Below are 16,307 nucleotides of genomic sequence, written 5' to 3' on the forward strand. Positions count from 1 at the left end.
TGCCTCAGTTTCCTCATCTATAAAATGAGCTGGAGAAGGAAATGGCAGACCACTCTAGTATCTTTGTTAAGAAAACCCTAAATGAGTCATGAGGAGTCAGACATGACTCCTCATAGGCCCATGACTATATATGTATAATCTATATCAGATTGCTTGTTGTCTTGGGGAGGAGGAAGGTAAGGGACAGAAGGAGAAAAATTTGGAACTCAAAATTTTATAAAGATGAGTCTTGAAGACTGTCTTTACATGTAATTGGGGGAAAATACTATTAAGGATAAAAAAAACCCAATAACATAGGCCCGTAGCCCTCTGCTCTTTTGTGGCCAATCTTCTTGAGAAAGCCATCTACAATATGTGCCTTCACTTACTTTCTTCTCTTTTCTTAAGTTTCTGAATCACAGTTGTCAAGCTTAACATTAGACAAAAGTCCTGAAAGCAGCCAGAATTATATAAAAATGCTATTGAAAAATTCACTTCAGTAAGCATTTATTAGGTGTCTACTATGTGCCAAGCACTGTACCAAACTCAGGGGATGCAAGAAGAGGTAAACAGACAATCCTTGCCCTTATGGAGCTTACAGTCTAATGGGGGAGATAACATGCAAACAAATGCATACAAAATAAGCTGTGTGTAGGATAAATAGGAAATAATTGACAGAGGGAAGGCACTGGAATTGACAAGGGTTGAGAATTCAAGGAAACCAGGGATGTCAGTAGTCAGAGTAGAGGAAGGAGAACATTCCAGGCATGAAGGAAAGACAGAGAGAATGCCTGGAGCCGATAGATGGAGGGGCTTGTTCGTGGAATAGCCAGAAAGCCAGTGTCATTGTATGTCAGAGTATGTCTTGTGGAGTAAGGTATAAGAAGACTGGAAAGGTAAGAGGGGGCTAGGTTATGAATGGCTTTGAATGCCAAACAGAACATTGTGTATTTGATCCTGGAGGCAATAGGAAGACACCAGTGTTTATTGAGTAGAAAAGCTACATGATCACGCTTGCATTTTAAGAAAGTCATTTTAGTAAAGTGGCTTAATGGAGAATGGATTGTAGTGGGAAGACATTTGAGGCAGCCAGACCCCTCAGCAGGCTAATGCAGTAATCAAGACATGAGGTGATGAGGACCTGCCAACACAGTGGTGGCAGTGTCAGAGGAGAGAAGGGGACATATATTGCAGAGATGTTGCAAAGGTGAAATTTGTAGGCCTTGGTAACATCTTGGATACAGGAGGTGATAGTGAGGAATCCAAGATAACTGCAAGGTTGTGAGCCTGAGGGACTAAGAGGCTTGTGTTGCCCTTTATAGTAATAGAAAACCTTTCCATTCTTCTTAAATGCCCACCCCTTCCCCATGTATTCTGCAATTACTGAAACTGGCCTCCTTGTTCTTTCTTGTACACAACAGTACATGTCTTGATTCCAGGTATTTTTACTGACTGTTCCCCATGCTAATCCCCCATGAAAAGGAGAATTCTCTCCTTCCTTATCTTTGCCTACTGGCTTGCTTTAAGTTTTACTTAAAGTCCCACCTTTTGCAAGAAGTCTTTTCTAATTTTCCTCAATCTTAATGCCTTCCCTCTGGAACTATCCCTAATTAATATTGTCTATCTTGTTTATACGTAGCTGTTTGCATGCTGGCTTTTCTATTAGAGTAAGGTTGTTGATGGTAGGGACTGACTTTTCATTGTACCATCAGTGCTTAGCACAGTACCTGGCACATAGAAGATGCTTAATATATCTTGACTTGACAGAGACTTGTATTGTCTATTGTAGTGGATTTATTTCTTTTTCATGTGTGGGTTGGACTAAATGGCCATTGGGGTCCCTTCCATCTCTGTAATTCTCTTACTGTGGTCTGATTCCTCATTATATCTATATGTGCCTGTTGGACATATCTATCTGGTTGTCTCATTGACACTTGAAAATCATAGTGCAGGGGAAAAATATTGGTTTTGAGTCAGAAGAATCTTGTTTTAAATCCCAGTTTTGCCACTTAACTACTTGTATGACATGAAACTGCCTTTGGCAAGTTCCCTAACCTCTCTGGACCTTAGTTTCCTTATCTGTAAAATCTACTGTCTAATGTAACTCCTTACTTTATTCTTCAGTCCACCTCTGAACTATGCAGCTAGGTAATATAGTGAATACTATGTCAGATTTGGAGTTAGGGAAGATTGAATTCAAATCCTACTTCAGTCACTAGCTATGTGATCCTGGGCAAGTTATTTAACTTCTCAGCCTTATCTGCAAAATGGGTTCAATAATAGCACTTCCTTCACTGGGTTGTTGTGAGGTTCATATGCAGTGATTAATATATGTAAAGTGGTTGGCAAGCCTTAAAGCATTACAAAAGTGCTAACTATTATAACTATCTTATTTTTGTTGGGTACTTCCCATTATTCCATTCACTCACATTTATAACCCAACAGTGAATTTTGATTCTTATCCTTTACTCCAAATTTTCAGTCACTTGTCAAGTTTTGTCAATTCTATCTTCACAACATATTTTTGCACTGTCTTTTCTCTATTTATACTGCTGCTGTCATAACTGAGGCTCTCATCATTATTTGGTTAAAGTAATGAAATGACCTTCATATTGTTCTTTGGTACTTCTAGTGTATACCGCTTCGATTCATCCTTCACACAATTCACATCCTTCACTGGGGAAAAAAAAATCTTCCTTATGCTCATCACTCCGCTGCTCAAACCTTCAGTAGCTTTCTGTTGCCTTTTAAGTTAAAGGAATTTATTTAAGTACTTTTGCATTCTGGCTCTACCCTACCTTTCTAGCTTTATTTTACTTTATTCCTGGGCAGCTAGGTGACATATTAGATAAAGCGGGGTGTCAGACTCAGAGAGAAACAAGGCCACGAAACTGTGCATAAGGACCCCAGCAGGGCACAGGGGTGGTAATGCAGAGTGGTATTTTGATACCTCTGGGGTAGAGTAAAATAAAACTTGGAGACAGGAAGACCTGAGTTCAAATCCTTCCTTAGACACTTATTAGCTGTGGGATCCCAAGCACATTGACTAACCTATGTCTCTCAATTTCCTCATCTGTAAAATGGGAATAATAATTATAATAGCATGTTTCTCATGTAAGTGTTATGAGGATCAAATGAGTTATGTATGTAAAGATAGGTAAAACAAATACAAAATACATAAAGTACTTTTCAAACCTTAAAGTGATATAAATGCTATAAATATATAAATGCTAACTAATATTAACACCTTGTTTTCTAGCAATATTGAACTACCAGCTATATGCCATACATGGAATGTACTTTCTTCTCAACTCTGATTTGTAGAATTCTTATCATGAAGATTTAGCTCAGGTGCTACTTCAATAAAGTCCCCTGTAATTTCCTCCATTATTATTATTTTCTCCCTTTTAAAAGTTTCTTGGGATATTTTCATATCTATTTCTTGTTCTCTACAGGTTAGTGTGATACCTGTATCTATTCAGCTGTCTATCTGTATCAGTTACGTGTTCTATTTCCCTCCTTGAGGCTTAGTACTGTTTGGTTTCTCTTTATATCTCTAAACCTAGTGCACACAGTAGGCCCTCAGTACATACTTGTATCTGTTGAATTTCCATCTTGATTTCAGGCTGTTGCAGGATAAAGACTGAAATCTTGTGACAAGAAAAGTGAGTAACTTCAGGATGGATTCTTGAGTGCCATCCCTATGGAGATTCTCCCTTTTTTTCTTTTCTTTTGTTTTGGCACAACAAATAGGCTTAATCACACAAACCAACAACCTAGTACCTTACCAGACAATAATTAAGTAAAGCAAAGAGTGATTGTCACTCGTAATGGCCTTACCAGTCATTCAGTCAATCCTTAAGAATGGCTTGAGGAAATAAGTTAGCATTGCATCTTAGGGAGCAATGAAAAACATGGTTAGCCTAGATAACCTCCTTAAAATCTACCGTGTTTCCCCGATAATAAGACCTATCCCAAAAATAAGCCCTCCCCTTACTGTGTAAGATTCCTCTAAAATGAGCCCTCCCCCCAAAATAAGCCCTATTGAGATTGCTACTGTAGTGAAGGTGATCCCCTGCGCTACACGCTACATTACGGTACCCTCTGTATGCACCGTTCCTCCCCCCCCCGAAACGCACACCGCGCTCTGAGCTGCATCCAATCAGAGCTGCAGCAGTGAGCGCATCATCCTGTTCTTCCCCAGTGATTTGCTTATTGAATAAAGGTACATTTTTTTGTTCACATTTACCTGTTTATTAAAATTGCTGTCAATGTTCATTAAAATAAGCCCTCCCCTGAAAATAAGCCCTCTGGTGTTTTTCTGTCCAAAAAAATAATAAGACAGTGTCTTATTATCGGGGAAACATGGTATATAGTTCCTACTTCAGTAGGTTTTAATCAGACAATCTCCCTCTTATAATTATTAGAGGTCATTGAAGTGTGTGTGTGTATGTATGTATGTATTTGTGGGAGGGAGATGGAGGTAGGCATAGTAAAGTATCCAAAAGATCAGTTTTAGAATCAAGAAGATCCGAGTTCCAATCCTTCAGCTGCTGAATTGGTAATGAAGCCACTTTTGGGGGGGGAGGGGCGGAACTTTTTGGAGGGGGAAGGCAGGGCAGTAGGGGTTAAGTGACTTGCCCAAGGTGACACGGCTAGTAAGTATTAAGTGTCTGAGGCCACATTTGAACTCCAAGACCAGTGCTCTATTTACTGCGCCACCTAGCCACCCCATGAAGCCACTTTCAAAAGTCACAGGTGTTAAGGAGCTTTTTCTAAGATTATAAATTGCCCAAGTGAAGAGAGTTTGAGAGTTCTATAACAATTCATCTTTCTCCTCCCCCCCAAACTCTCTCTGCTTTCAAAATATTCCCAATAACCTAAATTCACGATCTAGATGTCATCTTCAACTCTACTTTCATTCACCCTTCATATCTAATGTTACTCCTCCCATTCAGTAAAATCCAGTTGTTTCCTATTACCTTTAGGATCAAATTAAAAATCCTCCGACATAAAAAGCCCTTCATCCCTGGTTTCCTCCTCTTCTCTTTCCAGTCTTCTTATGCCTTAAATCTCAATGAACTCTGTAATGCAGTGATACTGACCTCTCTGCTATTCCTGGAAGAAGACACTTCATATCTAGACTCTGGGCATCTTTTTTATTTTTTTTGCCTAGAATAATCTCTTCTCCACCTTCTGGCTTCCCTGACTTTCTTCAAGGCACAGATAAAATCTCATTTTATATGAGAAGCCTTTTTTTGCTTACCTTTAATGCTAGTGTCTTCTTTTGATTATTTCCAATTTATCCTGTCCATAACTTGTTTGTACATAGCTATATGTTCCCTACCCCCCCCCCCCACTCCCCCATTATACTGAACTCCTTGAGAGCAGGGACTGTATTTTGTCTTTTTTTGGGAGGGAGGGGAGATGGAATTCCCAGTGCTTAGCACAGCACTTGACACATAATTATAGTGCTTAATAAATGCTTATTGACAGATTTTGAATTTTAACCCCTTTTCATCTCCATTCACTTCTCTGACTCCTAAAGTACATTGGTTATTAAGTTCTTACCAATCCCATGACTCTTCCCTTTGAAATTCACTATTGTGGGTATCTCAGTAGTTTTAGGATGATTATCTCTTAAGTAGATATGACATACACTTACAGGCAACACTGTCAAAATTGGCTTTTTTCATACTAAATGTATAGGAACCCTCAACCCAAGGTATATACATTAAGCTTTGCAGCAAACCCAGATCCAGGAGCTATCAAGTACTATTATGTTACCTGCAACTGAATATGACAGTGTAAATATTAGTTATGTAGAACAGGGATTTATAAGCTCCTTTATCATCCCCCCCCTTTTGGGGGGGTGCATCAGCCCACTTTGGCAGTCTAGCGAAGCCTATGGACCTTTCCTCAGAATAGTATTTTTAAATGCATGAAATAAAATTCAGAGAATTATTAAAGAAACTAATTATATTGAAAGAGTTATAAATAATTTTTTAAGGTAATAAGAAATTCATGCATCCCAAGATAAGATTTCCCTCCTCTAAATCTCTGACCCTAATATAGCAAATGTAAGATATAATGATATATTTCTCTTTTTTTTCCTTGCAGGACCCGTTGGGGCACAGCCCCTGCTCATGGTGCCCAGACGTCCTGGCTATGGCACCATGGGCAAACCCATTAAGCTGCTGGCCAACTGCTTCCAAGTTGAAATCCCAAAGATTGATGTCTATCTCTATGAGGTAGATATTAAACCTGACAAATGTCCTAGGAGGGTAAACAGGTAAGATATGAAACATTTTGATTTTAGGAGTACTGCAACCTACTTTAGTTGTTTGTGCATCTATTATAAGACTGTGTTTACATTTTGACTAAGTATACTCCAATTTACTTTAGAAATCACTATACCTTAGAGATAAAAGAGTTGCAAAAATAGGAGTACTGTTGTATAAACTGCTTTGAAGCTATGTTTCACTTCAACTTTAACATTTACATTTCCCTAGCTATGATAGGAAAAGTCTGATGCATCTGTACATCCTTCCTCAAACCAGGGTAAACCCAGTAGTGAGGTGGGGAGCATTGGATTCTGACATAGTAGAAAGAGTGCTGGATTTAGAGTCAGAGGGGCTGGGTTTGAATGTGAGGCAGATCATTTAACCTCTCTGGCCCTCAGTTTATTCATCTCTAAAAACAGGGGTTATGGTCCCTATACCCCCTTCCAGTCCTAAATCTATGGTGTTGTGTTTGTGTTATATTCTTCTCTCCCCTTTCTACCTCTTTTCACCCATCCTTCACAGTTGCCCACATTGCCTCATTTTTGGCTTCTAACAAATCATTCCTCCTGTTTAGGGACAATGATGGTCAGAAATATAGCTGCTATGATATTACACTACTAAGGATGTGTTAATACCCTGTCATACTTATTAGTCACAGGACTTTGAACCAAATAATGTATTGGTTCATTTTAGAGATTATTTTGGTCAATAAGTATTTTTCAGGTGCCCATGTACCAAATACTCTGCTAGGGAATATAAAGACCAAAAAAAAAAAAAACAGTCTTCTCTCAAGGAGCTCTTTTGGGGGAGACAACATGTACTGATATGTACATACAGAATACATATAAATAGCTTCAAGGTAGTTAAGGAAAATGCTAGCTATTGAGGTGGGGGGAATCAAGAAAGACTTGTGTGAGTTGCATATCAAAAGAAGTGAGGGAATTTTTGAGGCAGTGAGGAAGGAGTGCTTTTCAGGCATGGCGGGGGAGAGCAATGCAGAGGCTCAGAAATGGGAGATAAAATGCTGTCTGTGAGGAGCTGAGAGAGAGTTGGTTTGGATGGACCATAGAGTAAGGAAAGGAGAGTAATGTATAATGAGCTGGAGAAATAGATTGGGGCCAGTTTGTGAGGCTTTAAATTAAAGTCTATCAGAATAATTTGTACTTTATCCTAGAGGCAATGAAGTATCACTAGATTTTATCAAGTAGCAGAGTGATATAGTTAAATCTTCACTTGAGGGAAATAATTTTGGCATCTGTGTGGAAGATTAATTGGAGTGGGGAAAGATTTGAGGCAGAGAGATCAAGTAGGAAGCCATTCGAGGTTGTCCAGATGAGATCTGTGGAGGGCACCTGAATTAAAGGTGGTTGTGTGAAAGATAGAGAGGAGTTTAGGTCAAATGTGAAGAATATTGTGAATGTAGAAATGGCAAGATTTGTCAAATGTGATTCAATATGTGGAGTGAGATGGAGGAATTGAATATGCCTGAGTTTACAAGTCTGGGAGATTAGAAAGATGGTAATGCTCTTGATAGAAATAGAGAAATTCAAAAATAAAGAGTTCTCTTGGCTATGTTGAGTTTAAGACATCTCTCTGTGATAGCCAGTTTCAAATGTCTTAATAAGCAAGTGGCAATGCAGGACTAGAGTTCCACAGAGAGACTCAGGCTGGATATGTATAGATCTTGGAGTCATTTGCATAAACATAATTAAACTCATGGGAACTGATAATATCGCTGTGTGAGAGGGAAGGATACATGACTGAGCCTTAGGGAATACCCTCAGTTAAGGAGTGTGTGATATAGTGGATTAGCCAAAGGAGTGGTCAGTGAGGTAGGAGCAACAACCAAAGAATAGTGTCAAGAAAACGGAGAGAGGAGAAAACATCCTAAAGTAGAGGGTGCTCAGCAATGTCAGAAACAGAGGCCAAGAGGAATGAGGGACCGAGGAGACGATCAGAACTGGTAATTAAGAGATCATGATCATTTTGAAGAAAGTTGAGTAATGAGGTAATTTGAGTGGTACAAAGTAACTTGATGATCCAGTTGTATCCCAGTTCCATAGTCATAGAAAATAATAATCGTTCACATTGACATAGTACTTTATACTTGAGAAAAAATTTTCAATAAATTTTATTTTTCTGCTAACCAGAATCTACCTTCTCTCAATACCCACTTGTCTCCCCACCACCTTACACTTTGAAAGCCTTTTACACATTTTGTCATTTGATGCCCAAAAAAGCCCTCATGAGAATTGAAAGTTTATAAAATTATATATAAAAATAAGCTGTTAGGTAGTGTAAGAATTGTTATTTTCATTGATGAGGAAGTGCAGGCTTAGATGGGTTGTAACCTAGAATCACAAAATTCTAGAGCTGGAAAGTATTTTAGAGATTATCTAGTCAAATCTATTCATTTTGCAAATGAGGAAATTGAGTTCCAGGAAAATTGACTTGCTTTGAAACTGAAATCTCTTGGTGTCAAAATCAGGACTTTTCACTATATTGACAAGAACAAATATAAATAGAAAATCAATACAAGTAGGTTTATCCCAATTTGAATTCAGCAGGAATTGAGCTTTTACATGCTCATTTTTGGATGTTAATAGAGATCCCTGCCCACAGCCTGGTTGGAAAAGTAATCCGTGATGCACTAAACTATTAAATAATAAAAATATAGAAGTTAATGTGAATTGCTACTAAGGTATCTAAAAACTCGATCATTGAACAAATATTTGAACACATATTCTATGCTATTCAATAAAATTAAACAAATATTAAGTGCCTACTATCTTTAACATTCCATGTTAGTGTTAAGGACTATTAAGGGGTTCTCTGAACTTGTCTTTGAGTTGCCATATTTTCCAGAAACACTAGACTCACTGGGGATACAAAAGACAAAAATGAAATTGTTCCTGATCTCAAGGAGCTTACATCCTAGTGAGAGGATACAGCATGTACTAAATACATAGCTAAATATGGGGTAATTTGAACTGAGTGAAAATATTAGGGGTGGAAGGAGGGAAGTCATGGAATTGGAATCAGGGAAGATTTCATGTTAAAAGCTTAAGTATGATTAGATAGTAATTATAAATGAAAAAGATCGGTGACTTTTAGTGGCTTTTTATTCCTGTTTGAGCCCTCATCACCTTTCACGTGGATTACTGCCAATAGCTTCCTAATTGACCTCCCTCCCTCAAATCTTTCCCCACTTCAATTTAAAAAAAAAAGTCATCTTTAGAAGACTAGCTTTCAGGGTGGCTAGGTAGTGCAGTGAATAGAGCACTGGCCCTGAAGTCAGGAGTACCTGAGTTCAAATCCGGCCTCAGACACTTAACGCAAAAACTCACCATGTGACCTTGGGCAAGTCACTTAACCCCAATTGCCCTCCAAAAAGCAAAAAAAAAAAAAAATTAAAAAAAAATAGAAGACTAGCTTTCAAGAATAGGGAGGTTATCACTTGTGCTGTAATTTGAATATTGTTTCCAGTTCTGGGTGCAATTGATATAAGAAGAAAATTAATGAACTGGAGTGTCTGAAGAAGGACTCCCAGAATGGTAAAGGACCTTTAATTGGTGATAAGTGAAGATCAGTTGAAAGAACTGAGTAAATTTATGATGGATGAGAGAATACTCTAGGGAACATGATACACATAAGTATTGGAAGGACTGATATGTGAAGGAAGAATTAGACTTGTTTTGTTTGAACCAAGAGGCAAATTTGATATCAGTAGAAATTTCCTATCTGAAGCATACAGAAGTAGAATTGGCTTCCATGAGAGGTGGTGGGTTCTCCCTACATGGAGGTCTTGAAATAGAGACTGGATGACTACTTGACAGCTATGTTGTAATAGTGATACCTTTTGGGTATCAGTTGGACTAGGCTGCTGAGGTGTCCCTCTAAAGTTTGATACTGAACTGAATCTTGTAGGAAGATAAGGGTTCTGAGAGGTAAAGGTGAGAAGGAATGCTTCCCAGGCATGGGAAACAGATGCATAGGGTGAAAAATGCCTTTATGTTGTCTAACTTGAAATCTATTGGTGATTTATTTATTCCATCTGAATATAGATAAGAAAACTATAAGATACTATGTATGTGAGGGGCGGCCAGGAGGCTCAGCAAGTAAGAGCACTGGCCCCAGTGTCGGGATGACCTGGGGTTCAAATCCGGGCTCAGATACTTAGCACCATACCCAGAAATAACTGGATGTGTAACCTTGAGCAAGTTACTTAACCCCGATTGCTTAATAAAAAAAAAAAAAAAGATACTATGTATGTGAACCTAAAATGGATTCATTATAGATATTTGAGAAGGAGAATGTTATGTTAAAAATAGTATTCTAGAAAGATACATCAGTTAGTTAGCAGTAGGGTAGAGTCTGTGTGCAGGGTTAATTACTCTTGAAGTAGATGAGACTTGAGGTGATGAGGAACTGGCTTAGAGGGAGTGGTGGCCGTTGGAGTAGAAGAAAGGGATATACTAGTTCACTAGATGTTTAAAAACAAGTAAACTATGAAACCACAAACCAGTCTGTGTGTATGTTTTAAAGTGTGTGTGTGTGTGTGTGTGTGTGTGAATATTGGTTGTTTGTATTTTTTAAAACTTGTTTGTTTCATTTACTATAAAAATGCTAAATGTAGATGAGATTAATCCTTGGAGTATGAATTGGATTAGATCGTTTATAACTTCTTTTCCAATTCCATATTTCTTGTTCTTAATACATTGTTTCATTAAGTCTCCAATTTTATATCTTGAAATTTAATTATCTTCTCATTTGTTTCATCATTTTATTGTTACTCAAGTAGGAGGAAAGAGGATCTCTGATTTTGCTAGTTTTATTTTTATTTTCAGTGTCAAGTTCTCTCCTTCTTTCCCATCTTCTTCCCCACCCATTGAGAAGGCAATAAATATAGTACTCATTATACATATGAAATCATGCAAAACATTTACACATTAGCCATATTGTAGGGGTGGAAGCAAGAAAAAAAATGTAAATATATGTGTCAGTGTGCACTCAGAATTCATCAGTGGTATTTCTAGAGGTAGATAGCATTTTTCATCATAAGTCCTTCAAAATTGCCATGGATCATTGATCAAAGTAGCCAATTTTCTTACAGTTTATTATTGTTAAATATTACTGTTGCATCAGTTCATATAAATCTAGATTTCTCTGAAATCATCCCATTTGTCACTTCTTTTTTTTTCTTTTTGGAGGGGCAGTTGGGGTTGTGACTGCCCAAAGTCACACAGCTAGTAAGTGTGAAGTTCTTGAGGCTGGATTTGAACTCAGGTCCTCCTGACTTTAGGGTGGGTACTCCATTCACTGGGCCACTTACTTAGCCGCCCCCATTTGTCATTTCTTTTTTTTTTTTCCAATTTTTAAATTTATTTTTAGTTTTCAACATTCATTTCCACAAGATTTGTAGTTATGATTTTTTCTCCCCATCTTTCCCTTACCCCCCACCCCAAAATAGCGAGCCTACTGAATACCCCTTTCCCCAATCTGTTCTCTCTTATATACTCCCTCATCCAGTCCCCCCCAGCTTTCTAGTAATAGTAGGGCAAGATGGATTTCTATACCCCAGTGCCTGTATATCTTATTTCCCAGTTGCATGTAAAAACAAAATTTTTTTTTAAACATTTGTTTTTAAAACTTTGAGTTCCAGATTTTTTCCCTTCTTCCCTCCTCAACCACCTCTACTGGGAAGATAAGCAATTCACTATAGGTTGTACATATGTACAACCTATATGTTACAACATAAACTCAAAACATTTCCATAGTAGTTATATTGTGGAAGACTTATAATTCCCTCCATCCTATCCCGCCCCCCACTTATTCTGTTTTCTCCTTTGACCTTGTCCCGTTTCAAAAGTATTTACTTCTAACTACCCTCTCCCTCAATCTGTCCTCCCTTATATCGTCCCCCCTCTTATCCCCTTCCCCCCTACTTTCCTGTAGGGTAAGATACCCAATTGAGTGTGTATGTTATTCCCTTCTTAAGCCAAATTCTATGAGAGTAAGGTTGACCCATTCCCTTTCACCTTCCTGCTCTTCCCCTCCATTGTAACAGTTTTCTCTTGTCTCTTTTATATAAGATAATTTACCCTAATCTATCCCTTTCTCCTTCTCCCAATATATTCTTTTCTCACATCTTAATTTTATATTTTTAGATATTATCCTTTCATATTCAACTCATCCTGTGCCCTCTATGTATACATGTACATACATATGCACACACTCACATATATATTTATACACACATACAGCCTCCTATATATACATATATATGTATATATACATATATACACATATATGTTCCCTTCAACTATACTCATACTGAGAAGAGTCTTATGAGTTAAAATTATCATTTTTCCATGTAGGAATGTAAATAGTTCAACTTTAGTAAGTTCCTTATGATTTCTTTTTCTTGTTTACCTTCTCATGCTTCTCTTGCTTCTTGTATTTGAAAGTCAGATTTTCTGTTCAGCTCTGATTTTTTTCATCAAGAATGCTTGAAAGTCCTCTATTTCATTGAATGACTATATTTTTCCCTGAAGTATTATACTCGGTTTTGCTGGGTAGGTGATTCTTGGTTTTAATTCTAGCCTCTTTGACCTCATGAATATCGTATTCCAAGCCTTTTGATCCCTTAATGTAGAAGCTGCTAGGGTCTTGTGTTATTCTGATTGTGTTTCTATAATACTCAAATTTTTTCTTCCTGACTTCTTGCAGTATTTTCTTCTTGACCTGGAACTCTGGAATTTGGCTATAGGAGTTTTCTTTTGGGGATCTTTTTCAAGAGATGATCAGTGAATTCTTTCAATTTCTGTTTTGCCCTCAGGTTCTAAAACATCAGGGCAATTTTGCTTGAGAATTTCTTGAAGGATGATTTCTAGGCTCTTTTTTTTTGATCATGACTTTCAGGTAGTCCAATAATTTTTAAATTATCTCTCCTGGATCTATTTTCCAGGTCAGCAGTTTTTCCGGTGAGATATTTCACATTGCCTTCTTTTTTTTCACTTGTTTGAATCTGTTTTATGGTATCTTGATTTCTCATAAAGTCATTAACTTCTATTTGCTCAAATCTAATTTTGAAGGAATTATTCTCTTCAGTGAGTTTTTGAAATTCCTTTTCCATCTGGCAAATTCAGCTTTTTAAGGCATTCTTCTCCTTATTGACTTTTTGGGCCTCTTTTGCCATTTGGGTTAGTCTATTTTTTAAGGTGTTTTCAGTTTCCATACTATAACTGCTTGAATGGACCATTAAATCTCTTGATTAATTAATAAAATTTGTGGTTTAATGGGAGGGGGGGAGTATTCTGAACTTGCATAGCTGGTGGTCTAGAAAAGTGAGAGGGAGGGGCAGCCAGGTGGTGCAGTGAACAGAGCACCAGCCCTGCTATCAAGAGTACCTGAGTTCAAATGTGGTCTCAGACACTTAACACTTACTAGTTATGTGACCTTGGGCAAGTTACTTAACCCCAATTGCCCTGCCTTCCCCCCTCCAAAAAAAGCAAAAAAAAAAAAAAAAGGTGAGAGGGAGCTAGGATTCATGTGTAATTTGCATTTAGTTTTAACCATACAGCTGTGAATAAAATCCCAAAGCCAGAGTATGATTAGGTTTTAATTTGCAGAGTGGTCAGGTTCTATCTAATGATGTGTTAGTGGAAAGGTTTGTTAATTTCTGAGAAAGCTTATTAGTGACTCACTTAAAAGTGACTAATACTCCGAAATCAACATGTATTATTAGGTTCAGCAGGTCCATATGCAGTTCACACAAATATTTGCCAGAATTATTGTATTATTGGATTAATGTATTAAATGGAGTAGTAGAATGATAGATCCCAATGAATTTCCATTTCAGTCAGAAGGGATTTTATTGGTTCTCAGCAGGTCATTAATTGCCTTTGAATCATCTTATGAGTAAACTGGCAAGATTTATTCTTCAGATGTAAAAGACTATGACCTTTATGTCCCTTTAAAAAAAATTATTTAGTTTTAGTTTTCAGCATTCACTTCCATAAGATTTTGAGTTCCAGATTTTCTCCTCATCTCTCCCCTCCATGTAATTTGATGGCATGTAATTTGATATAGGCTCTAAATATACATTCAAATGGAGCCTATTTTCACATTAATCATGTTGTAAAGAATTAGAACCAATGGGGAAAGCATGAGAAAGAAGAAACAAACAAAAAAAGAAAAAAAGAGCAAATAATACTTCGATCAATATTCAGACTCAATAGTTCTTTTTTTCTAGGTGTGGGCAGCATTTTCCATCATGATTCTTTTGGAGTTCTACTTGTATTTGCTGAGAAGAGATAGGTCTATGTATCTAGTCATCACATATTGTGACTGTTACTGTGTGCAGTGTTCTTCTGGTTTTGCTCACTTCTCTCAGTATAATTCAGGTCTTTTCAGGTTTTTCTGAAGTCTCTCTGCTCATCATTTCTTATAGCACAATGATATTCCATTATATTCACATACCACAACTTGTTCAGCCATTCCCCAGTTGATAGGCTGAACAGGTCATGATATATGAGTGTAATGGAATACTATTGGAACTTGTGACCATTTTTATTACACTGGTATCAAATGCTATAAATACTTATTTTTAAAAATTATATGGATTATAATAAAAAGAAACCTTTTAAGGACCGACCCATATCAGAAATACTTTTCTGATTATATTATATTAACATTGATAACTTATTTTCCTTCAGTGATTATGTCTGCAAGTTTCTCTGGAATAGAAGTTATTCTGATTTTGGAAGGACTATATGTTCTACCTTGTTTTTATTTTATATTGTGCTAAATAGTATTCACTTTCAAGTGCCTATCTGTGTACTAAAGTATTATGGTATTCACAAGCAGCTGAGTTCTGCCATCTGGCCCTATTCCATCAAGAGTAACTTTGAGATCTTAAATGCTATATCAGCAATACTATACTAACCCATGTCTAGATGAGTCCATTTAAGGATGCTTACCACTTTCCATTGCTTTATTGATCCTTACAATAATGAAGCCTATGAGAAAGTTACATAGAACTGTATATAATTTTTAGCTCCTTTGTTTAAGGAATTTCTTTTTTCCTCTACTAAAGCCACCTATGAAACAGTGTGGCCTTTTACTTCTTGCCAACTAAAAGGCACAGAAAGCTTATATTCATTAAATGAATTATTATGAAATAAGAGAAAACTATCAAATATTTGGATGAGATTTCAATCTGTATTGAAGCTAGATTCTCTAGTCTCCAAAGGGTAAAAGTATCATACCAGATACAATACAGAAATAGTTTAAAATCTAAGCGTCTGATTGCAGCATGGCTAAAGCTTCACATTCTTCTAGAGAGCAACTGAACTGCCCAATCTGTGGAATATGAAGCTATTTCTTTTTTTCTTATACATTATGTGATTATCATTGTGGGTTTCTAGGTAGATATCACACAGAAGCCAGCAGGTTGCCAGGATTTCCTTCTCTACTTCAGTGCTGCAATGGCACCCAGAACTGGTATCTTCTTTGACCTTCAACTCTTTCTCCTTCTGTAGTCACTACTGTTCACTCTCAGTCCAGGGCTGCTTTCACTGGCTTCAGTTTCTTGATTTTTTCATACTCCTGCTTCAGAAACCTCAGCAACTCACTTCTCAGCCTGTAGCAGCTGCTGTATAACTCACAGCAAGCTGGCTATAACCATGTCAAGACTGCTAAGGCCAAACTCACTAGCACATATTTAATTAGTAGGACAAAGTGAAAACAACATCCTTTTTGAATGCTTTTGAAGCTGTGCCATTGACCTGTATTATCAGCTTGCCAAGTGCTTGCCTTTTTGTTCAGAGCTTCTCTGTAAAGTATGGGATAATGTTCCTTTTGTTGCAGAGATAGTGAAGACTGAGATATTAAATGATAAAATATTTAAGTGCAATGTAATTTCTTAATGGACTAATTTTAAGAAAAGAAACTAGTATTTTTCTGTATAAGGTTGTTTTTTAATAGATATACTAATTCTGTTCCAATCATTGTAGGAATATTAGTGGCTACAATGTAGGGTAG

The 16,307-nt window shown here is 37.1% G+C and overlaps 1 protein-coding gene across 1 annotated transcript in view; it reads left to right on the top strand.

The window, feature by feature from the left end:
- The window catches only part of AGO3 (argonaute RISC catalytic component 3), a 107,506-nt gene that overhangs the window by 10,979 nt on the left and 80,220 nt on the right, over positions 1-16,307 (top strand). The window contains exon 2 of the mRNA XM_069067929.1: positions 6,100-6,271. Coding sequence (XP_068924030.1) covers positions 6,100-6,271 — 172 coding nt within the window. The remainder of the gene's footprint in view (positions 1-6,099; positions 6,272-16,307) is intronic.

The sequence above is a fragment of the Petaurus breviceps genome, unplaced genomic scaffold (genome assembly GCF_028583685.1).
Source record: "Petaurus breviceps papuanus isolate PSGF00001 unplaced genomic scaffold, PetGlider_PUasm1.0 90760, whole genome shotgun sequence".
In the NCBI taxonomy this organism is placed as follows: Eukaryota; Metazoa; Chordata; class Mammalia; order Diprotodontia; family Petauridae; genus Petaurus; species Petaurus breviceps.